This window comes from Alligator mississippiensis, chromosome 3 (assembly GCF_030867095.1).
Source record: "Alligator mississippiensis isolate rAllMis1 chromosome 3, rAllMis1, whole genome shotgun sequence".
Classification (NCBI taxonomy): Eukaryota; Metazoa; Chordata; order Crocodylia; family Alligatoridae; genus Alligator; species Alligator mississippiensis.
The window spans coordinates 255,759,667-255,783,073 of record NC_081826.1 but is presented as its reverse complement, the minus strand read 5'-3'; the positions used below and the strand labels follow the sequence as shown (position 1 = coordinate 255,783,073).

General features: G+C 45.4%; 1 protein-coding gene across 4 annotated transcripts in view; it reads right to left on the bottom strand.

Moving 5' to 3' along the window:
- PDE8B (phosphodiesterase 8B) overlaps positions 1-23,407 on the bottom strand; it is a 202,001-nt gene that overhangs the window by 148,765 nt on the left and 29,829 nt on the right. For 2 of the 4 annotated variants that reach the window (XM_059725101.1, XM_059725102.1), the window contains exon 1: positions 9,260-9,612. The exons of the other annotated variants lie outside the window; for them this stretch is intronic. In XM_059725101.1, the coding sequence (XP_059581084.1) occupies positions 9,260-9,547 (288 nt within the window). In that variant the 5' untranslated portion in view covers positions 9,548-9,612. Of the gene's footprint in view, positions 1-9,259; positions 9,613-23,407 lie in introns of those variants that run through there. 4 annotated transcript variants of the gene reach the window in all.

Genomic DNA, 23,407 nt, shown 5'->3' with positions numbered 1-23,407 from the left:
AAGCTTTTGTAGTAGATTTGTAGGAGGAGAGAAAAGGAAGCCTTTACCCTGACACATCCTCTGTTATTCTCAAGGCCAAGTACTGTAACAGGTCTGTTAATCAGGTAAGTCTTATTTTCATGTTTCTTCTCTGGCCAACTCAGTTGATAATACTTTACAGAATATTTCTGGGTCAGACCTTAGCCATCTTGAAAAAGACATCTGAAAATCCCCTTTACAAATCACCTAACTAGCTACTTCCATGCATGTAGCTAGTGTCTGTACTAGATTACAATGTAAACTATTACTGTGTAGCAATGCCAGTGACTCTGATGTTGCAGTGTGGAGTATTAAACTCTGGCTGAATGGAAGACAATAATGTGCTGCAGAAAAAAACACTCATTTCAGCATTAATAATCATATCCCTGTCTACAAAAGTATTTTTTAAACCTATATCACATAGTACCGAGCCTGACTGAGGCATGAATAGTGACAATGCATCAACTTTTCCGTCCATGAATGTTGTTACAGATTTTTTAATTGTAATTTTTCTGCCCTGTTTATTTTATTTTCTAAAGTCCAGAAACTATTGATTTTCATCACCATGACAACACTTCAAAGAGTTAACTGTGTCATGATATGAAACACTTCACATATTATTTCCTAGCAACAACATGGGTACGCAGAGATAAAGACTTTTCTTTATTCTTTACTGAAAGTGACTTAGGAAAAAAATATGCACATATTTAAAGGCAATTCTACAGGTTCAGCATGTTCCACAAGTATTTCTCTTTGGGATTCACTGAGAAAGCCACTGCATAAAGAGAAGTGAGCTAGATTTATTTGACTGACTGAAATGGAGTAATATAGGCAGAGAATAACTGTAAATATTAGTCACTTCAGACAGTGGATCCATTTCACTGGTATCTTGTAAACAAAATGAAACAGCATTTGAAAAGCTTTTCCTTCAAATATTTTATATTTGGAAAGCAAAATATTAAAAAAGACATAGATTATTTTAGAGCTATATTCTTTTGGAATCAATCCCCAGTTCCTGGTTAGAAATCATGCCTTGTTAAAAATAGAAGACTACAGTAATAAGCCTTCTGAATCTAATAGTACATTGTTCCTTTCTTTTCCAACCTACTGTGAATAAAGACAATTGTGATTTAAAGATCTCCGAGACCCCTTTTTCCATGTTCCGTCTTGCTGCAGCCTATACTCCTCAGTTACTCCTTCTATTACAGGCAAAATCTTTTGGACACCAGTTTAGGTAACACTAACATGACTGGATTAGAAATAAAATGTGCTGCACATCTGTATGACTGTACTATACAGATTTAAAATAAGTATTACCTGTATTACTCAGTTTGAAAAGTGAGAGAATAGTCCTTACAGAGAGATGTCTCAGACTGCTATACTGACCTATTAGAAGCCAATTAACCAGTAACATCTCTTTTTACAACCCCATTAGGTTGGTTTGTAACTGACAAGACTCAGCTAACCGCCTAAAGAGAGGAACCCTGGTTCTTCCTTGTGCAAGTATACAACGTTCAAGATGCAGCAAAGATGTGCACTGAGCACACTGCCTGAACAACACGGAGAGACCACCAATATTGCAGCAGTTCTCTCCAGAGCAGAAGAAAAGCTAAATCAATAGATAGAATGAAAGTGTGATGACCTGGCCAGCGCTCTAGCACATAAAAGTATATCCACAAGACTCAGTATGAGAAGCACGGTGAGTTCCAGCCCCTACTACAGTTCCAGGCTGTGGTGGCAGCTAGGGTGGCTATGCAAAAGTTCAGAATCTTTTCCCCAGTCATCCACACAGACTCTGTTTATTCTCACTTTGCAGAAGTGAGAAAAAACTTTACTGGAAGGAGACAACATTCTGACCCCACCCCAAAAAGACTTCCGTGCTTAAGAGTTCAAATTGTGCAAATAACATATGCCTGAAACCACTCTGCCTGCAGACAGAGATTCCCAGTCTATATGTTTTAGAAAAAGCTGGTAGAGACCAACTGCATAATTTATTTTGTTATTGAAGATACCAGAGCCCTGTATAGCCTTCAACTACATATGCTTCTTCAGTAGAGGACAGTAAGAGGCTATGTATATCTATGCAACACCCCTAGCACTCTTGGACAAGAGGGAGGGCGGAAACATTCATTCATGGCAGGCGAGTTGAAATGTGTCAGTGAAGCAGTTCTGGTGGGTCCACCCCATAGCAGCAGGGAAGCTTTCTTGGGGCGTTTCTGGTTTTGGCATATACCAACAAGAGCAGGTAGGAGGATGTGCTTGAATGTATCCCTCTCCGAGAATGCCAGGGATGCAGTGTAGACATACCTCAAGTGGCTTGCCTTTAAAGTAGTTCATAATATAAAGAGGAGCTCTGATAAGTGAATCTTGCAAGCAGAATTTGAGCATTTGGTGAACCTCAAGTATGTACAATTCCTCTTCTCTTGCTGACCTGGGACAGAAACAAAAGCAGAGACAGATGGACAGATACAAGATGAAGAGCAGACTGTGAAGAAAGAATAAGGCAAGACCAAGAACATCACTAGGTGCGCCTGTCCCGCATTGCTTTGGACAGTAGAGATTCCTCAGAAGCAGAATAGCCAGAAAAGCTCCGAGTAGGCTAGCCTGCTCTATCTCAGGCAAAGTAGCAGAGGGATATACATTAACCTTTATCTTGGGGAGCACCCGTCCTGAATATGTTCATCTGTTTTACCAACTAAGAGCATTTGTTAAAATGATTTAGTTAAAAAGAGTTGGATCTTTTTAAAAAAATAAAACAGAAAAGTCAATTATTAACTATGTTCACATAGTCTCAGATGTTTTACAGAATTGACGATTTCTTTTTACTCCAAGGCAGTGCTTCAAGACCCTGTTAAATTGGCAGGGTCGCAATGCTAGAAGGCACGTGAAGAACTGGAGTATCTGAGGACCTGTAAAACCAGATCTGTCTTTGCTAAGGTCAATCATAACTCTTGATAACTGTCCTCTTCAGAATCATAGCTGCCAACCAAACTCATTCCTTCCAAAAAACACCAAAAAGCTTAGCCTTTTCTTCATAACAAGATCAAGCATCCACAGAGCACATAACACAGAGCAACACTAATAATCAAAGAAGAAAGACTGCTCCCTGCACTTCCTTCCATTTCTAGACCTTGCTTCAGATAATCTTTTTCTTACGTAGTCAGCTCCCCCTCCTCCCCACAGTTATTTTCCAAGTTTTTAATCTAAAATTTGAAGACTATCATAAGCCATTTCTGCTACAATTGCTCTTGAGGAAGCAAGAAAGACCTGATTAAAAAAATCACAAATGAATGAAAATGAACTATAATCCTGCACTATGCCCTTTTCTGCCCCATCATCTGGAAAAATAAAACAGGCCAAGGTATCAGTAAAAGATTGATGGACAAAGGCTGTAGATTTTTTTGAAATCTATGTATCACCAATATTAGATTTACCATTAGCTACACTACTAATAGATCTAAGCACTTGAAACTTTTTAAAGACACAGTATTTAAAAATTTTACATAATTTCCCTACCAAAGCTTACACTTTACAATTTTAGACTTTAGTTAACAGTTAAGTAAACCTTTCAGCTGTGGCCTAGTTGACTGAGCAAGGGGCAAGGAACCAAGCGCTCTGGGCTTTATTTCCAACTATGCCATTGACTCTCTGTGCACTGTTTGGTAAGGGCAACTAAATTCCCTCTTAGTCAACCCCATTTGTAGAACTGTCCCACTTTGTAAAGCTTTTGAGACCTACAGAGATTTGGGGGGGGGGGGGCGCCACGGGGGAAGTGTACAATGCAAGTTCAAAATAGTAGTGTTATTCTTGTGACTAATGCACAAACAAGCAGCATTTGGCCTTGGAAATCGAAATAGTTAGAGCAGGTCAGAACATTTTGTTAAAAAGAAAGGGGGGGGGGAATACATTTTTTCAAATTTATCCTGTTCAGTGTGAAACAGGTCATTTGGATTTTAAATCAAGTTCATACACGACATTTGAAAACAATAATTGATCCTTGTTCTTTTTTTAAATGACTTTGGGCTGAAAACATTGTGGATGAGCACGTTTAAAAACCCAGTTGTATATTACAAGTACCTGCATTGTTACATTTGAAGAAGTTGGCATACTAAATTAGAGCTATAAAAACAATCCACCACTGAAGCTAGCCACTTGAGGCTAACATGGAGACAATCAAGGACATAAACTGAAAATAATGAAATAGCAGGAGAAGTGTTAGTGGGCTAAATATATATTCCATGTTGGATAACTAAGATATGATGGTTAATATGACTTTTAGTGCTAATAGATGAATACATTAATTTGTTCTGTCCCACCCCTCAGGTATTTCAGACCACATCAGAGTGTTTCAGTCTTGCCAGTATATCTGCATAACTTAAGAGTGAAAAGAGGAACAAAGATAGGCAGCTGAACACTAAAGGACTCCTTTTAGCACTGCCAACATTCTGAACATTTTAGCTTAGGCTTTTTTATTTATTTATTTATTTATTTATTTAACCTTGTGAATGTTTAATTGCATACTTATATGTACGGCTATAAAGTAACCTAGCTTTCTCTCTGTAACTGGTTAGCTATTGAGCACTGCTTTGTATTTGCAATACTTCTATTATATCCAATTCACTCTAGATATAGTAGAATGTAAATATAATATTAAAAACATGCACTGGCAAAGGCATTTTCTTGGCATAATTTTATATATACCAAAAATTTAAAAAGGAAATGTGAATTTGGCTGAAATTAAATTATGCAAAAGATTTTACACAAAACCCACTAAAATAACAAAGAGCACATTTTTATAAATACACTTTAAAATATGTTCAGCTGTATTGTTTAGAACTCAAACACTGCAGAACAAAAAAAATCTTACGACTGAAACTGACTTATTGATTTGGTTGTGCTATCTGAAATACAGAGCTTAAATAATAGCAGTTAAATTGTATTTAAAAAATATGATCACTTTAAATAACCAAAAGACAGTATGGGCATTGAAGTCTGTAATAAAATAAAAATTCTAAATTGATTATGTGTCTTTAAAAAAGGACACACGTTAAGCTTTTTCAATCGAGTTAAAAAATAAAATAGTTAAAAAAAGTTTCAGTATTTTTTTAACCCAAAGTTTTATTGGGGTTTTTTTGGTTTTTTGCTTTTTATAATCACATTTTCATTATCTTAATATATATTTTTGTCCCATGGAAAAAAAACCAAACAAAATAGGAAACTGATGAACTGACTATTGCCCCACTTATTCCCATTTAAGTGAATGAAATTGCATTCACTTTAATGGCACAAGACTGGCCTTTAAAAGATGGAAAGTAACTATACACAAAATGCTTCAAAAATACAACATCAGACTGCGGGAACTTATTTTTCTTGTGATCTTTCAGTTGCATAACATATTATGTTTTATGGAACAATAAATGAATACTTTCAGAGAGAAGTGTGATCTTAAATGCATAGAATCATTAAAAAAAAAAAAACAACAAAAACCCCCCAAAAATCAGGGTTAGAACAGACCTCAGGCAGTCATCTAGTCCAAACCCCTGCTCAAAGCAGGACCATCCCCAGCTAGATCATTCCAGCCAAGGTTTTATCTAGCCGAGTCTTAAACACCTCCAAGGATGGAGATTCCACAACCTTTCTGGGACATCTGTGCCAGTGTTTACTACCCTCCTAATAAAAACAAGTTTTTCCTAATTTCTAACCTAAACCTCCCTGTCTGCAACTTGAGACCATTGCTCCTTGTCCTGTCATCTGCCATCATTGAGAACAGTCTAGCTCCATCTTCTTTTGAACCCCCCTTCAGGTAGTTGAAGGCTGCTATTAAATCCCCCCTCAGTCTTCTCTTCTCAAGAATAAATAAGCCCTCAGTGTCTCCTCAGAAGTCATGTGCCCCAGCCCCTGTACCATTTTCATTGTCTTCCACTGGGCTCTCTCCAATTTGTCCACATCCTTTCTGTAGTGGGGGGCCAAAAATTGGACACAGATGTGGTCTTACCAGAGCTGAATAGAAGGGAAGAATCACTTCTCTCATTCTGCTGGTAATGCTCTTACCAATGCAGCCCAGTATGCCATTAGCATTCTTCATAAGGGCACACTGTTGGCTCATTTTGTGTGTATTGTCCCCTGTAACCTAACTTCTTTTCTGCAGAGCTGCTGCTTAGCCAGTCATTTCCCACCCTGTACACATGCATGGGATTAGTCCATCCTAAGTGCAGGACTTTGCAATTGTCCTTTAATAAACCTCATGAGATTTCTTTTAGCCCAATCCTCCAATTTGTCAAGGTCTCTCTGAATCCCAACCCTATCCTCCTGTATATCTGCTACTCCCCCTCCCCCCCCCAACTTAGTGTCATCTGCAAGCTTATAGAGCAGAGCTTTCCAAACTTTTCATGTTGGTGACACACTTTTTAGACATGCATCATTTCGCGACACAGTAATTCAGTTCCAGGGGAGGGGCCAAGGGAAGCAGACACGAGTAAGGGAGCTCCGCGGTGCCCTTCCGCAAAATTTTCTGCATTTCGCGCGACACACCTACACACTGCCGCCGACACACTAATGTGTCGCGGCACACAGTTTGGAAAGCTCTGTTATAGAGGGTGCACTCTATGCCATATTCTAGGCATTGAACAAAACCAGCCCTAGGACCAACCCCTGGGGCACTCCACTTGATACCAGCTGCTAACTAGACACCGAGCCATTGATTACTATCCTCTGAGCCCAATGATCCAGCCCGACCATTCATCCAGCCCATACTTCCTTAACTTGCTTACAAGAATGTTGTGGGAGACAGTATCAAAAGCCTTGCTGAAGTCAAGGTATACCACATCCACTGGTCTCCCTGCATCCACAGCCAGTCATCTCATCATAGAAGGCAATCAGGTTGGTCAGACATGACTTGCCCTTGGTGAATCCATGCTGACTGTTCTTAATCAGCTTCTTCTCTTCCAAGTGCTTACAAATGGATTCTTTGAGGACCTGCTCCACAATTTTTCCAGGGACTGAGGTGAGGCTGACTGGTCTGTAGTTCTCTGGATCCTCCTTTTTCCCTTTCTTAAAGATAGGCAAATATAGTGCATTTCTCCAATCATTTGGGACCTCTCCTGATCACAAGGAGTTTTCAAACATAATGGCCAGCAGCTCTGCAGTCACATCAGCCAATTCCCTTAGCACCCTTGGCTGCATCATCACTTCCAGCCCCATGGACTTGTAGATGTCCAGCTTTCTAAATGGTCCCTAACCTGTTCTTCCACCACTGTTGGCTGCTCACCTCCTGCGTACCCAAGATCTGGGAGCTGACGTTGCCTGTGAAGACTAAGATAATAAAGGCATTGCATACTTCAACCTTTTCCACATCATCCGTCACTAGGTTGCCTACCCCATTCAGTAAGGGACCCACACTTTCCCTGGTCTTCCTCTTGTTGCTGACATACTCGTAGAAACCCTTCTTGTTACTTTTGACATCCCTTGCTAGCTGCAGCTCCAATTGCACTTTGGCCTTCCTGATTTAATCCCTGCATGCCTGAGCAATACTCTTATACTCTGCCTTAGTCATTTGTCCAAGTTTCCACTTCTTGTAAGCTTCCATTTTTTGTTTTAGCTCACTGAAGAGTTCCCTGCTAAGCTAAACTGTTCTTCTGCCATACTTGCTAGTCTTCCATCAGGCTTGCATCAGGATACTTGCTAGGCTTGCATCAGGATGATTCATTCCTGTGCCCTCAGTTAGGTTCTTTAAAATACAACCAAAGGCATTGTGGCAAAATTATTTAGTACAGGGCTGCCCAACATTTAAGCCACCCGGGGGGGGGGGGGGGTTGTTGTTGCATGCAGTGCAGGCTGCACCAACAAAAGGCTGCATGCCCCAAGGGTAGCACTACTACAGGCCATAGGCCCCTGGGGCTGTAAGCCCCCCTCCCCCACCAATACTGCACCATGCATAGGAGTGGTCATTGCACTGTGCATGCAGTGCAACCCCCCTACACCTCAGATCCTTCACTATACCATGGGCTGTGCCACTCCACCCTATAGGAAGAGCAGGAAGTCAAAGCCTAGAGCCAAAAGCCCCAGCAGCAGCAGCCCCTACTGCCAGAGTTACCGTATTTACTCAAATGCAAGATGATCCGGACTATTAAACGACCCCCCCCCAATCACTGGCGACACATAGAGGGTGTACGTGGGTGCACATGCACCCTCTGAGATAGGCTGTGCAGCCCCTGGAAGCTCCAACTATGAAACTGAAAGTGCCACTCGGCGATTGGCCACTGGGGATCCGCCCCCCCCACCCCAATTGGGGATCTAGTGTCCCCCCACCAGTCACCCATGCCTCAAGTCGCCCATCCCCCAATAATTTCATTCTGTGTATGGAAAATATATAAACTTTCCAGGTATAGAATCTAAGTATTGGAGGGGTCTCTTGAATTCCCACCCCCAGTGGCTACAGCAGGGAAAGCAGTGGCTGGGGGGAAGGGTCAGGTAGCCCCCATGCCCTCTGCCCTACCCACTTCCCCCTGCAGCCTGACGAGCCACAGCAAAGGTGGCCATGTCTCACCCGCTTGCGCTCCCGAGTCGGGAGCTCCAAGGAGCTGATGAGGAAGCAGGGCTAGACCATGGGTTCAACTGCCTGTGCCTGCAGCGCGCAACTTCAGCCAATGCCCGCCTGCAGCAATGCCCGCTGCTTGAAGGCACATTATGATGAAAGAGCCTGTGCATTACAATAAACGGGCACAAGCGCAGGTAACAAAACTGTCAAATGCGGTGCAGAGACATGCAAAGACCATGGCCAAGGCCAGGCATCTCCAAAGCGCGAGCTTGAAGAGATGCAACACCCCCATGGCTGGTTTCTGTCAGCTTCAACTGGGGTGCGTGGCTGTGCCTCCTCTCCAGATTTCCCATGGGGCACAAGCCGGCTGCCTGCAGCCACCCCGGGGCGAGGGGGCCGAGCAGAGGCAGCCCCGTCCACCTGACTGTGACAACAACCCAGGCGCTACTGCGAGGGGAGCGTGAGGCGCTCCAGGGCAGGCCCGGAGGCGGCCCGCGGGCAGGGCTCTGCGAGGCAGCGAGCGGCGTCCCCGCGGCCCCGGCTGCAGCGCCCGGCGGGAGCACGGGGCGGCCCCGGGGCGCGACCCGCGGGGAGGAGCCGAGGTCCCGGGCGCGTGCGGCGGAGCCGGGCTCTCCAGCCCCGGCCCCCCGCTCCCTCCCGGCGCGGGCACAGGTGCGACCAGCCCCGCGCCCCGCCGGCGCTCACCTTGCTGCGGGCGCGGCCGGTCTGGGTCTCCGCCTCGATGCCGCAGCAGCGCGGGGCGGCGGGCGGGTCGCGGCGGCGCGGCCCGGGGCCGGGGCCGGGCGGCGGGCGGCTCTGGTAGGCGAGCACGGCGGGGATGGTGTCGGCCGCGTCGGTGCGCACGAAGAGGCCGTGCAGGGTGGCGGCGCCCTGCGACAGCGCGGCGGTCTGGTGCGGCGAGTTGGACTCGTCCGAGTCCCGGCAGTAGATCACGCCGCTCTGCGAGACGTGGATGCTGGGGGCGCAACCCATCCCTCCTGCCGCCCGGCCCGGCCCGGCCCGGCCCGCCCAGCGCTCGCGGCGCAGCCCGGCTGCGGAGCGCGGGGCCGGGGCGGGCGGGCTCAGGGGGCGGCCGCTTCCCCGCCGCCGTCTCGCCCGCCCATGGAGCGGCTCCCACGCCCTCGCTCCTCTCGCACCCACCCCCGCCGCCTACAGGGCCGGCTGCCCCTTGCCCTTGCCCCGGCGGCAGCCTGCCCTCTGCCCCATGCCCCGGCGAGGCGAGGCGCAGCCCCCGTGGGAAGCGGCCGCGCTGCCGGGAGGCGCTCAGCGGGCCCCGCTCGTCCTCAACTCCGGCTCCCCGCTGCTGCCCGGCCACCGCATCCCGGTGACGACGCAAAACCAGAAGGCATTGTCTCCTTGGCACGTCTCCCTCCCCACTTTCTGATTCTCTCCCCCTCCTTATTCGTCCTGGCCCCGCTGCTGCCGCTACCAGTGTCCTTGGCAGGACCCGTGCACCGGCCCTGTCGGCACTGAATGGGGAAGAATAAGCCAGGGGGAAAAGGGAGCAGGAATGTACTTCAAACCTCTCAGTCCCTCTTCAGCATCATCTTATTAGTGCTGTTTCTATGGTTTCACTCGACGAGCTGTGTGACTGCATCTAGCCAAGCCAGGCAGACACCCTTCCACCCCTGTGGACCTGCACCTTGAAGCTTTGATATAAACACGTCCCAAAGGAAAACCCAAGTTCCCTGAAACAGTGCATCCTCTATAAATGGTCGAGATCATCCATTAGAGTAACCAAATCACAGACCCAAGCACTAAATGCTCAAAATAATTTGGATACATAACACTGTATTGACTTCTTCATTGAAAAAATGTTCCTGAAGTCACACAGATGTGAAAAAGAAAGATCAAAAGATCTTGTTTTTAAAAGATTTCAATTAAGAACCTAGTTCAAAGCAGGTCAATGAACTATGCCTCTGCCACCCCCTCTGCGTGTCACTGGGGAAATAATCAAGTTAATTTCCTACAAAGATTCACACACCCAGGTACACGCATGCACTTTGTTTCATTGACCTCATTGGGATTACATGCAAGACAAGAAGCTGAACATGTGTAAAACTTCGAAGCATCAGGGTTTAAATCTCTTAGTTTTCAATTACTCATTTTAAAGTCCTCCAACAGACAGGAGCATCACTCAGGTGGTTTACTTACCGTCAACAAAAGCATTAGTCCACAGCTAATCACAGACCAGCCAACTTTAAGACTTTTTAGTCTCCTTAGAACAATATTTAGACTTTTCTAATGACTAGAACTAAGCAAGCATTATTAGTGCAGGACTTAGGGTATGGAATACCATTAACCTGTTGTGAACAAACCCCTTTTATTTTACTTATTATAATGTTCATACCATGTAACAATGCATGGTTTCAGAGAGTAAAGCCTGTTTATTCACAGACTACCAAGGCAATGGCAGTAGGAACTTCCTAACCAAAGCATCTCGGCAGAAATGCTTGATCTATGCAGACCCAGCCTCTGCCTTCTCTTTCTGCTGACACTGCCTATTTGGTAACTGTGACAGAGACACTTATTCACTGACAACTCTACTGAGATCACCAGATCACTTTACAGAAGCCACCAAATAGCTAGTTACTAAAAATGGTTTAACATAGACTTAGGTTGGCTTTGGGAAATCAACTTTATTTAAAACAAAACAAAAAACAAACTTGAGAAAAAGCATGTTTGACTATCGGCGACAGGCAAAAAAAAAAAAAGAAAGAGGAGAAAAAAAAGTTAAAAAGTCAAGCAGACTGGGTCATAGCTTATACACTATATACTGTAGGGTTGTTTTTAATGCACTGTGCCCCAATATTTTCCTGATTCCTTGCTTTTACAGGAAGGGAAGGGGGAGAAAGGCCAGAAAAATAGCCCAGATTGTAGAATTAATTAAACCTATCCATGCTGCTTTTCAGATTCTCCATCTTCACTTCTGTGACTGTTTTGGAAATTCATACCTAAATTAATACTGTAACAAGTACTAATAATACACAATTGATTACCATGTCAATTATTCAATGCCAAGAAGAAATTTAAAGTGATAAAGTTTAATTTATTCTCTACAGCATCTCTTTTAGCTTATTTTAACAGTGGTTTTACCCCTGCTAAAAATGATACAACTGTTTTTATGATGGGGAAACTGAGGTTACAGAGCATAAATCACCAATCCAAGATCACATCTGAAGTCTGTGGTAAAAGCCAGGAAAACAATCCATACCATTTGACTCTGAGTCCCATGTTTTAGCTGCAAGAACTAGCATGCCAAAGGGAAAGCTATACACCAAAGGAGATGAGCCATAAAGGTTTTCAATGATTATTATGTACTGGATTAGTCCTTATTTCATAATCATGCAACTATCCCATATATTCAGACATTATAACATTCAGAATATTAAATGCATGGTGTACAAATAAACATTATTTTGAATGTGGTTTGGTGAAAATATTACATAAAACCACTAAATTAGACTCTGAATAGCTCTACAGCATTTTTTAAAAATAAGTATTTATGCTGATATTTTTATTTCAAGTCAATCATGACCTAGATTTTCTCAACTTTCTGAAGCAGTCTTAGAACCCAGTCCTTCTCCCTTTGAGGTGCACAATAACTTTAACAAGAGACTTCCCTTTGTCATAGCAAAGCTTTGCAATCCTTTCCCACACTGCTTTTCCTTGCTTCAACTGGTAGCATCAACTAAAATGCCTGACCCCTTTTCCAAGTACAAACTGCTGTGCACCTTTCAGTTTCTGGCTAGAAGGGAAGCTTCCCACCCCATCCCACTCCATTTCCAATTACAGCAGAAGTTCCTGCTGGGACACCCCCTCATATTACATTGACCCAATCTTGAAGTCCTGGAGCATTTGGGAGGATAGGCTGAACAGCTCCAGAATAGGGAATTAGGGGTGATGCCAGCTGGTACAGAGTAAGCTGAAAAAGAGAGCAACAACAAGTCTATGGAGGGGAGCCTTGAACTTGAGGTAGAAAACAAGAAAGTATTGAGGCAATTCAAGGAGGTGAACTATAACTATATGGTCAGAGCAGTAAGAAAAGGATGATTTTAGTAATAGCATAAACTGGATCTATACTAGTGGAGAGTAAATTCAGGTTAGACATTAGGACGAAATTTTTCACAGTAAGGGTGGCCAGAATCTGAAATGGGCTGCCAAGAGAGGCGGTACTATCACTTAACTTGGAGGTCTTCAAGAGGAGGCTAGATAGTCACCTGGCTGGGTCGTCTGACCTCGGTCCTCTTTCCTGCCTGGGGCAGGGGCTCAGACACAATGATCCTCTGGGGTCCTTTCCGACTCTACAATCTAGCAGACCAGAGAGGACTAGTGAAAAAAGAGACAATGAGCATCCATGCCTTGGTCATCTCACAGAAAGGCTAAAGAAGTGAAGATGGCTTTTAAAGATACTGGGCATGTCAGCACAAGACGCTGACTGTGCAGTAGCTGAAAATAGCGCACAGTAGCACGTCACAGCATGGACAATGCTAATGTGCTACTGCTCAGTATTATTAGGCACAGTAGCATCACCTAAAAGATGTTTGCTCGTGCTACTGCACAGTAACTCCAATTGCTGTGCATTTATTTAGTACTTGCTAATACAAATACTAAATAACTGTGCAGTAGCGTCTCATGTAGTAAACCCACCATAAAATAGTCATCACCAATCCTTCAATATTGCTCTCAAATACAGGAAATTTTTCTTTTCGCAGATAAATATTTCTTCATTTCTCCAGGGCAAGCAAAGCAAAGTCTGATGTTGCTCACATGTTACTTGCCCAGTATGGATCAGAAAAAAGCTGGGGCACCACTATTCAAGAAAAAGAAAAGAGAAGGGAGAATTGAAATCACTGAAGTTGCAAACTACTGTTACTAGGGTGCATGAAGTCACCCAAAGATGTGTTTGAGAGAGCAGAGAATCAACAACAGAACACACTTAATGTAGTGAGCCAAATTCTGCTTCAGTTGCATACATCTTGTGCAGCCTCAGATTTTGACCCAGCAAATATTCACACTGCAGAAACAACAAAACAGCATTTTTATGCTCTTTACTTTTTCACCGAAAATGAGCTCTCTCTCTGGCAAAGGCTTTTACTATAAACTTTCCATAGCGTAACAAAGTTTGCACTTGCAAGAAATGAGTTTCTTTCACATTTTTAATTATAGTGAACAAACGTACTTAAATGGCTTGCAAGGAATTTCTGCAATACTGAGGTATCCTCTTTTCTTCTCAGTGAGAAACAATGGAAATAGACCCTTAAATGAGTATTTATTGAACTTAAGCCAGTAAATTGCTGCACAGTGAGAAGAGAAGACACTTCCAAACAGTATATCCCTTCCAAAGCTAGTCACAGACTTCACCTTGCCCTCAGTATGAAGCATTTGTGATATAAGTAGATTGGCAAATTTTAAAAGTTTGTTACCATTATTGCAAGTTATACCTGTAAACCCCAGTTTACTGCAGTGAGAATACACTTTAGAGGTCACATTTTACAGGGCTTGAAAAATCTGATCTCTGATAAATGGCTTATAGAGACAGTACCCTCTCTTCATGGTTCATTTGCCATAAAACCAGCTTAAAATACATAAATAATCCTGAATAATCAAAAAGTGGGATGGGAACTCATGCATAGCTCAGCAGGTCAGCAGTCCAAAAGATTTAGACTAATGTGCTACATACATAAAGTACATAATTTAATTTAAGACATCCAGACTGTTTTAATACCTGTGAGGTTTTTTTTTTTAAATCTTCATTATATCAATTTTGAAGAAGTAGCCACAACAGATAGAATAGAAGCCTTATGTGCGTGCATTTGCTTTGATAATCTCTACAAAAAAAAAAAAAAAAAATCACTGGCATTAATCACATGTTCTTACATGTAAAAGCAATGCATGGAAATTGCATCTGCATTTGTTCTCCTTTCCTAGGAATTATAAGCAGACAGTCAGAAAAAACACCTTCTTTATCTCAGGAAAAGGAGGAAATAGTTTACACCCCAAGAGCTAGACTCTGCTCTCAGTAAAGCAAAGCCCAAATAACTTTAAGTCAGTGAACTTCCTCTACTGACACCAATTTAATTGGCATCAAAATCCAGACCTAGGTCCTTCTTCTGCTTAGAGCCACTTTTACTTCGCTGCTGCAAAAGTGGTAAGTTCCCATTATAAAACACAAATATCATCAACCCTTGATAAATAAGCATCTCACCTGGTTGCAATACCACCACCATTTGGTTTTCACATAGCCCTTTTCACCAGTAGATTTCAAAATGCTTTCCGAAGGAGGCCACAATCTTTACCCCCATTATGCAGATGAAGCTATGCTGTAAAGTCACTTGCCAACATCCCTCAGCAGGTCAGCAGCACAGCCTCCCAAGTCCCAGCCTACTACTCTATCTGCTAGCCCATGCTTCTTTTTGTTATGGGACCTATACACCTGTGTGCACACTCATTGGAGAGGAGAATGCCCCTTGCATAAATGAGAGCAAGGAAGTAGCACCTGCACTCCCAAGTATACAACCACTTCCTTCCTTGGGTCCAGAGAAGAACTGGGGCTTTCCCATATTTGGCAGGCACTTAAGGAGAGGGCCTGGGCCACACAGGAGAGCACCTGGCAGAGATGCCTTCAGTTGTTCCCTTAAGAGTGGGACTGGTTGGCTTTGCCCCTTACTCTGGGCTAGGCTCCAGAGAAAGGACGTGGCCCTTATTATAAAATGCTTTGAGGAACAATGACAGATCAGCATCTGCTAAAGGATGAAGCAATGAAGAACAGGGTGGTTAGAGAGCATCAAACTGAACAGCCTGACTGGGAGGCAAGGCATCGCTAAACTACAACACCAACTTAGTGCGACTATTGCTGTGGGTAACACTTAGACACCCAAGCCTGTCCTTCCCCACGCCTGGCCAGTCCCTTGCTTTGAACAGAGCTGGGGTTGAATCAGACAGGGCACCCTGCCATCCAGCCCTAAAAGCAGCCTCACAATCCAGAGTCTCCTAAATGCAGGGAGAGCTCCACAAGGAGCTTCCCAGCGACTTATTACAGCTCACAAGGCAACTGATCTCCACTGAGGAGTTATTAAATCAACCAGGGTCTTCTGCAGGGTGACTACAGCCCGGCTGGTGATAGCCAGAAAGAAAAGTTTTGGTCCCTGCTAGTCTGCCTCAGCCAGCAGCACCTGCTGATGCTGACCAGGGCGGCAGCCAGACGAGGGAAGCCCGGGGAACAAGGGGAGAGGGCGGCAAGACGCAGAGCCCTGGCATCCCCTGCTCTGGGCTGGGGCGCAGGAGGACGCGTGCCCCGGCCCCGGCCCCGGCCCCGCTCCCCCGGGGCTGGCTCTCGAGGCTTCCAGGCCCCGGGGCCGCCATCCGGATCCGGCTCGGGCCCCGCGGCGGCGAACGCGAGCCCCCGCCCCCGCCTCTACCTCCTGCGCGGCGCTCGGCGGCTCCGCGGCGCGGCTCATCCCGGGACCGGGCGCTCCTGGCCGCCAGCCCCGCCGCCTTCAAACGCGGGCTCCTGCCGCCCGTCCTCTGCCCCTCTGTGCCGTGCGGGACGGCCCGGCACGCACTCCCCTTCCAGACCCCCCAGCGTCGGGCCCCGCCTCGCCCCAGCCCCAGCCCCAGCCCCGTGGCCCCGGAAGGAGCCTCCCTCCTGGACAGACCCGGGCAGGGGAGGGTGCACCCCGCCGCCCTCTGCTCCTGCTCCACCCACAGCGGCGGTATGCCTGGTCAGGCAGTGCTGGGGGACTCACTTGCCTGCATGGCTCACTGCGATCCCTGCTAAACTCTTCATTGCAGAGGTGTTAAGCACTCCCTCTTCTTTTCAGTGGTCCTGCTGTTCCACCCGTCGAGCGAGCCTTTCTTCTGCAATTCTGCCCTCTGTTGGCTGCTTCTGGGCAGAAGCTCCTGTTTCATAGCCCCGCAGATTTGTTTTTAACTCAGTCTAACAAAACTATATTGGGTTTTGCTTCCATCTTAAACTGAATAATACAGCCCTAGGCCCCTGACAGTCAAGTTTCTCGTTTATTTTTAACTGGAGGCAAACCGTATTGTCTCTTTGATATATGAGATGATGCACCCTCCTCCCCCTTTTCAAACTTCTGGATCTGCCCATGGGGCACTGATAAGGCTACCAGGGAGTCCAGCTTGGAATGCCTTCATGGTGATGAAGGAGGGAGAGGTGCTGTCCCAGCGCTGGTCTCGTTCTGCTCTCTGAATATTGGGGAATCCTGGCTAGAGAGACATAGTTAGTCTTGCTACTCTGTAGTCAAGCAGAAGGCAGGGTAGAGTTGCACCTTGTCAACTCATGCTAAATGTATCTCACATTTCCTTAGAGTCTTAGTGAGCTGGAGTTCTCAAGTATTTGGAAACCCGGCTGCCAAAGAAGATCAGAGTTCTTGGGGGAGAAGAAATGCCTTGGAGAGTAACCTTTTGCCTCTGAAACAAGTATCAGATATTTTTCAGTAATTTACTGGGGATGATTCCCATAGATACATCTCTCTCTCTTTTTGTGTCCATCTTTCACCCTATTCCCCTCTCACACATTTTAATTGTAGTTACTGCCATTAAGGACCATTTTTCCGGAATATACCAAGATACATTAAGAATACAGCATGTTATTCAACATTCATTTCAATAACATTGTGTAACATGCTTATTAATTATTCTTATTAACACGTGGCCCCAATCAGGGATCACAACCTTGTTGTGCAAGGCACTCTAGCAACATACAAAGGAGAGAGAGAACAGGTGGCTACAACAAAGGCAAATGAAACAATGGGACAATTATGAATAGCTAGAAAAGAGATGGTCACAGCACAGGAGCTGCTTAACCAAAATTTGCACAATGGCACAGTCTATAACACAAGATGGAACAAATCATTGTTAAAAGAAAGAAAATCTGTTGCTGGTGGGATAAGGGGGACAAAAATCTGGATCACTAGATTATATCGGTCCATACTGGGAGCTGTGAGGAACTGCAGTACTCCAGGGGTGGCTTTGAGAAGAAATATTAGGAAATGACAATTCCTCTCTCCAGGAGCTCCCTGGCAGATAGAGGGGTGCACACACTGCAGTATCTTTAATGGCAATACAGAAAAAAAACCAAGAAACCATCTTCTTCACCTAACCTACTCCAAAAAAGATCAAATCAAACAGAAGATACTCACTTATGCTACTCACTTGTGCAAAAAAGAGATGTTGACTAGGAGACACACCTGACTACTATGCAGAAGACCCAAATATATTACCCAAAATACCTGATGACAGCAATCCAACATAAAAAGAAAAAGTAGAATCAGCTATCACAACACGAGATGCCTCACAGGCAGCGCACCAGCAATGCAGGCAGGAATCAAGACAGCAACACTCAGAACACCAACATCAGGTTATCACAGCACACATCATCCCGTTCTGAAATATCTGTACTCTTCAAAGGCTTGAAATTCTGCCCAGAGAAAAACCATGAAAAGATACTAATATGTAGAGAATTAGAAGATTTGTTCCACAGACTTCACCTGAAAGAATACTTCTACAACCAGGATACTACCACCTCTAACAACTCTCCTGCCACAACTGAGAAAACAAGCAATATAAAACATCAGACTGGATACCTCCCAGTAGACATAGCCACACTTTGGTCAACTACATCAACAGTTTCAGAAAGGAAATTAATACCAACATTCTCAACAATATCCAGGACCACAACAAACTCACCCTCAACGAGAAAAGCCATATAGTCCCTCAGATCCAACAACAAAATAATAATCAAACCAGTGGACAAAGGTGGAGCTATAGTCATGCTCAATTATCAAGACTATATCAGTGAAATTTCTGAACAACTCTCCAATATAAAATACTATAAAGAACTTGCAGAGGACCCCACAACATAATTCCCAAACCAGTTTCAGGAAAAACCACTTCCCCTTATCCCCCACTCTACCACCCCAGGAACTTTCTATATGTTTCCCAAAACAAGATAATCCTGGCACACCTATGATATCCAACTGTGATACCCTCACTGAAAAGCTATCAGGATTCATAGAAACTATCCTGAAACCACTTGACACTCAAAAAGCAAGTTTTCTACAACACACCATAGACTTCCTCAACAAAATCCAGAATATCAACCATCTCCCTGAGAAGCCCATAAGTACAACCATGGATGTCACCAACCTGTACACTAGCAACCTACACCATGAAGGCACAGCTGCCTGTCTGAAATACCTTCAGAAACATGAGCAGGCTCAGATTTGCAACACGTTGCACAAATTATCCAATTCACCCTCGCCCACAACAACTTCACTTTCAACAGTTGTCAGTTCTTCCAAACCATGAAGAACCATGCAGAGCTATGGGCCCAAAGATGGCCCCTCAATGTGCCAACCTCTTCATGAGCCACCTGAAAAAAATATTTCCAGCAAGCTGCACCATTAAACCTGCACTACACCTGTGTCACATAGATGATGTTTTCATTATTTGGAATGACTCTTACACTAACATCAACTTTCTGGATACCAGTCTATGTCAGGGATGGCACCCTAAATAACACTATACACAGAAAACCCACAGACCATCATACCTATTGTCCATGAGACCAGCAATCATCCCAGGTACACAAAAAAGGCCTGTTATCTACAGCCAGTCTCAAGGCATCTTTATATGTGCTCCAGGGTGGAAGGGGAGGGGAGTACACTTTAATCAGAGCAGCTCTGAGCCACTCTAATTAAAGCGCATGCAGCATCATGTGTATTCAGAATCCCACACTTCAAAATGACAATGGAGGCTCGTTAACTAAAGTTTGTTTGATGAGCTTTAGTTAAAGCTTCCCCACCACCATTCTGAAGCATGGAGACACTGAATACACGTGATGTGGAGGCTGCTAAAGCATGCTAATTAGCACACTCCAGAAGACTCGATTAATCAAGTCTGCTCCAATGTGTGTTAATTAGTACATGTTGGAACAGACATCTGGCATGTGTATAGGTGCCCTCAGATACCACTGTATCTACTTATTATGCCCACCTGCCCAGCCTAAAACCTGCCTTTATGCAACAAGGAAACTGCAGTAGAGAAAGAGACCATATCTTTGAAAGAGCCACCTAAATACCCTGCAGTAGCCTGCTACAAGACTATCACAGAGCACTAAGGTGTGCCTGCTCCTTTAAGGGCAGAAGCAGCCTGGCTAAAGAGCCCTGGGAGCTAGGCAGAGCTCCACAGCTGCAGGTTGCCTTGGCAACCAGCTAATGAGGAAATTAGCTGGCACCTGCACATGGTCAGCTGACCAGAAGGAGGCAGGACCCTGGGTACATATAAGCCCCAGGGCAGGGGCTGGTAGGGGTTACTTCTTTGACTCCAGGGGAAGGAGCTCCTGCATGAAAGAACTAGTCAGAGACATTTAGTTGCTTGATCTGCTGCCTGTCAGACTAATAGGGCTCCAGGAGCTCATAAGGTACCCAGGACTAGGAGGCACACAATACTAGGGGACAAGTTTGTCTCCTTAAAAGGACAGAGTATGGCCTCCATCATTATTGTTATGTTATAGCCCATGGGTTTATGTTGTCATTTGCACTGGGATGAGTGGTGAAGGGGAGGTTTGGAGGTCTCATTAGTGCCCTGAGCAGAGCACAGCTACAGGGGCCTGGAGAGCCCAGTGCTGGAGGGGCACAGCAGATGAGGGCTAGGGGCCCAGTGATGAGAGGAAATTGATCAAAGCTAATGACTCAAAGTTGGGCCTAATACAGTGGGTCTAGGCTAGAAGGCCTAGCTACATAACAGGGGCAGAGGCTAAACAGGTTGAGACCCAAACAAAGGGAACAATATTCATATACCATTCATGAGGCATGGGGCATGGTAAAGGGGAGGTTTTGGAGCCACACATTTAGCCCATAAACCCTAAGGTGTCTCATGAGGCACTGACTTGGAGTGGGACCCAGCACAGGGTCCAAGAACCCACAGGGTCTAGTGGCAGTCAACAGGACCATGATTGTGTTGCCCTGTGGGGTCAGGCCAACTCTCAGGATCTCAACATTGTGCTGTTAGACAGGAGGGTGTGACACAATTGCACATATACAAACACAAAAAATTACACAGCCTCATGGAGTTCTTGGTTCACACACTCACACAAGCACTCACAATGGCAGCAGGAGAAAGAGACTCGGTGGAAGGGCTGGAGTCCTGGTAGGGAAGAGAAACAGATTCCAAGTCCTTAGTTGAAGAGGGGGAGGGGTGATAGCTACCTATCCAGGCTGGAAAGGGGTCCTTGTCCTGTAGGTGTTGTCAAGGGGGGGGGTCGCCAGCAGGGCTTCTGGGTGAATAGGTGGTGGGGCATGGTGCTGGTCCAGATGGAGAGGGTGTCCCAAGGTGTCAGTCTTCACTACCCCTTTTATGGGGCAAACTACCTCTGATCTCCTATGGGGAGGGTCTGTCCAGGCAAGGTCAGTCCTGTTCCAGAGGGCTCCAAGTGTTCTTACTGAGCATGTGCAGCCTTGGCACAATGGTGGGTTGCCTCATCTTTTGTTCTTGAATGCTGAGGGTGGTTCCAAGGGCTGGGTTGTTGTCCAGGTATTGGTATTGATGGTTTGATCATTCAGAGGGAGCTATTTTTAGACCTACTGCCATTGTCTCTCAAGCACCCTCATTCATCCCCATTCATTCAGGAGCCAAGTTACATAGGAGGGGTAGGTGTGAGTCATGGGTTACACAACCATCCCTGAGGATAGGATGGAGATTTGACAAACAAAATGGAAACTTGACATGACTTATGCTAACTTACATATGTAGGCCTAAATCATACAGTACCAGTAAAACAGTAATATAGAACAGTAAAAATCAATAAAAACATAATAATTATACAACATAAAGACGGAGAAAAAACAAAACAAATACAACTTGCTACCAAAATAAAATGCTGACGCTTATCCTATGTCTTAGCTCACTTATCTATAGGGAATAGAGAGAGAGAGACAAAGTCAGAAATGGTTGGGGAAGGGGAGGGAATGCATTAAAAAAAAAAAAAAGAAAAAGAAAAACTGGGGGTTTTGCTACAACTGCAGAAACTCATGGGCAGCCTCCTTACTTATTATCTTTACCAACAAGATGTGGCAGATGAGATTACAAGGTGCCCACGGGGCAAAGCTGGTAAGGTCATGGAGCCCTAGGGCTATCATGGCCATCCCTAGGGACTCCACACTGTGACAATGACAAAAAAAGAAACCTTCCTGTGATCACACACCCCTCATGGTCACCTACCACCCAGGACTGGAACTAAGGGCTTAACCTCCAGCCCGCAGGCCAGATGCAACCCATGGAGACTTGGAATCTGGCCCGCAGGGCTCCCCCACAATTCAGAAAATTTGGTAGTGTGGGAGCAGTGACAGTTGATACTGCCACCCCTCACTGCTGCTTCAACCCCTAGCCTAGCACAGCAACTTGGAGCTGGGCCACAACCCTCCATACCACGTGGCCAGATCAGGGCTGAGCCAAGACCCCTTTCCCTGTGTGGCTAGATTGAGGCCAGGACATGCCCTCTTTTAAACCCATGAGGCCAGGTCAGGCCATGCCCCCTTCCCTCCACCTGGCCAGGCTGAGGCTGGACAATGCTCCCTTCCCCCTGTGGGGTCAGGCCATGCCCTCTCCCCCCACCAGGCTCAGTTGGAGCTGGACCAAATCCCCTTCCCCCATGTGGCTGGATCAGGGCTGGGCTGCCCCCACAGTCCCTTCCACACCAGATTGGATCCATTGGCAGGATCCAGCACACAGAGGAATCAAGCACTCACCCAAGCTTAAAAAGGTTGAGCACCACTGGATTAGAAAAACTGTTGAACAACTACAGCCTATATTAGAGGTGCACTGATACACCAGTCCCATTTCATATCAGCACCAATAAAAGTAAAATGGACATTATCAGCAATCAGCTGTTTTTGGCTGATGTGGCTGTTAATGCTGCTGATAAATGCTGTGTGCATGGATGTAGCTGCAGCACAGTATGTAGGCAGCTAGGAGCACAGCCCAGCAGTGTGACCATCCAGTATCCTCCTGAAGATTTCCAGGGTAGGTGATTGCACCACCTCTGGAGGTAACTTATTCCACAGTCTGGACACTAACTGTGAAGAAGTTGTTTCTAATGTTGAGCCTGAAACAGACTTCCAGGAATTTGTGGCCATTACTCCTAGTTTTCCACAATGGTGCCCTGGTGAACAGCTGTTCACTGAGCCCTTGATGTATTCCCTTGATGTAGCTGTAAGCTGCTACCAAGTCCCCTCTCAGTCCTCTCTTTTCCAGGCTGAAGAGTCCCAGGTCCCTCAGCCTTTCTTCGTATGGCTTGCTGTACAAGTCTCTGATCATACAAGTGGCCCTTCTCTAGCTACAGCATCACACTGCCGGCTCATATTCATACTGTGGTCTATTATTACCATCATATCCCTTCCCTTCATGGTGCTGGTCAGTTTGGTGGCACCAAGCCTGTAAGTGTGTAGGGGGTTGTTCATCTCCAGATGGAGCACTTTACATTTCTTAATGTTGAACTTCATCTGGTTCTGACCTGTCTAGGTTCGCCTGTATCTGCAGCCTATCTTCAAGCATGACCACGCTTTCCCATAACTTGGTGTCATCTGCAAACTTGGCCAGTGTGCTCTTTACCCCCACATCCAAATCACTGATAAAGATGTTGAAAAGTCCTGGACCAAACAGCGACCCCTGTGGGACACCACTGGCCACTTCTCACTAGGACAACACAGATCCGTTCATTAGAACTCTCTGGGTCCTACCCCACAGCCAGCTTCATACCCACCTAACTGTCTCACAGTTAAGGCCACAATCCTTCAATTTTCTCATGAG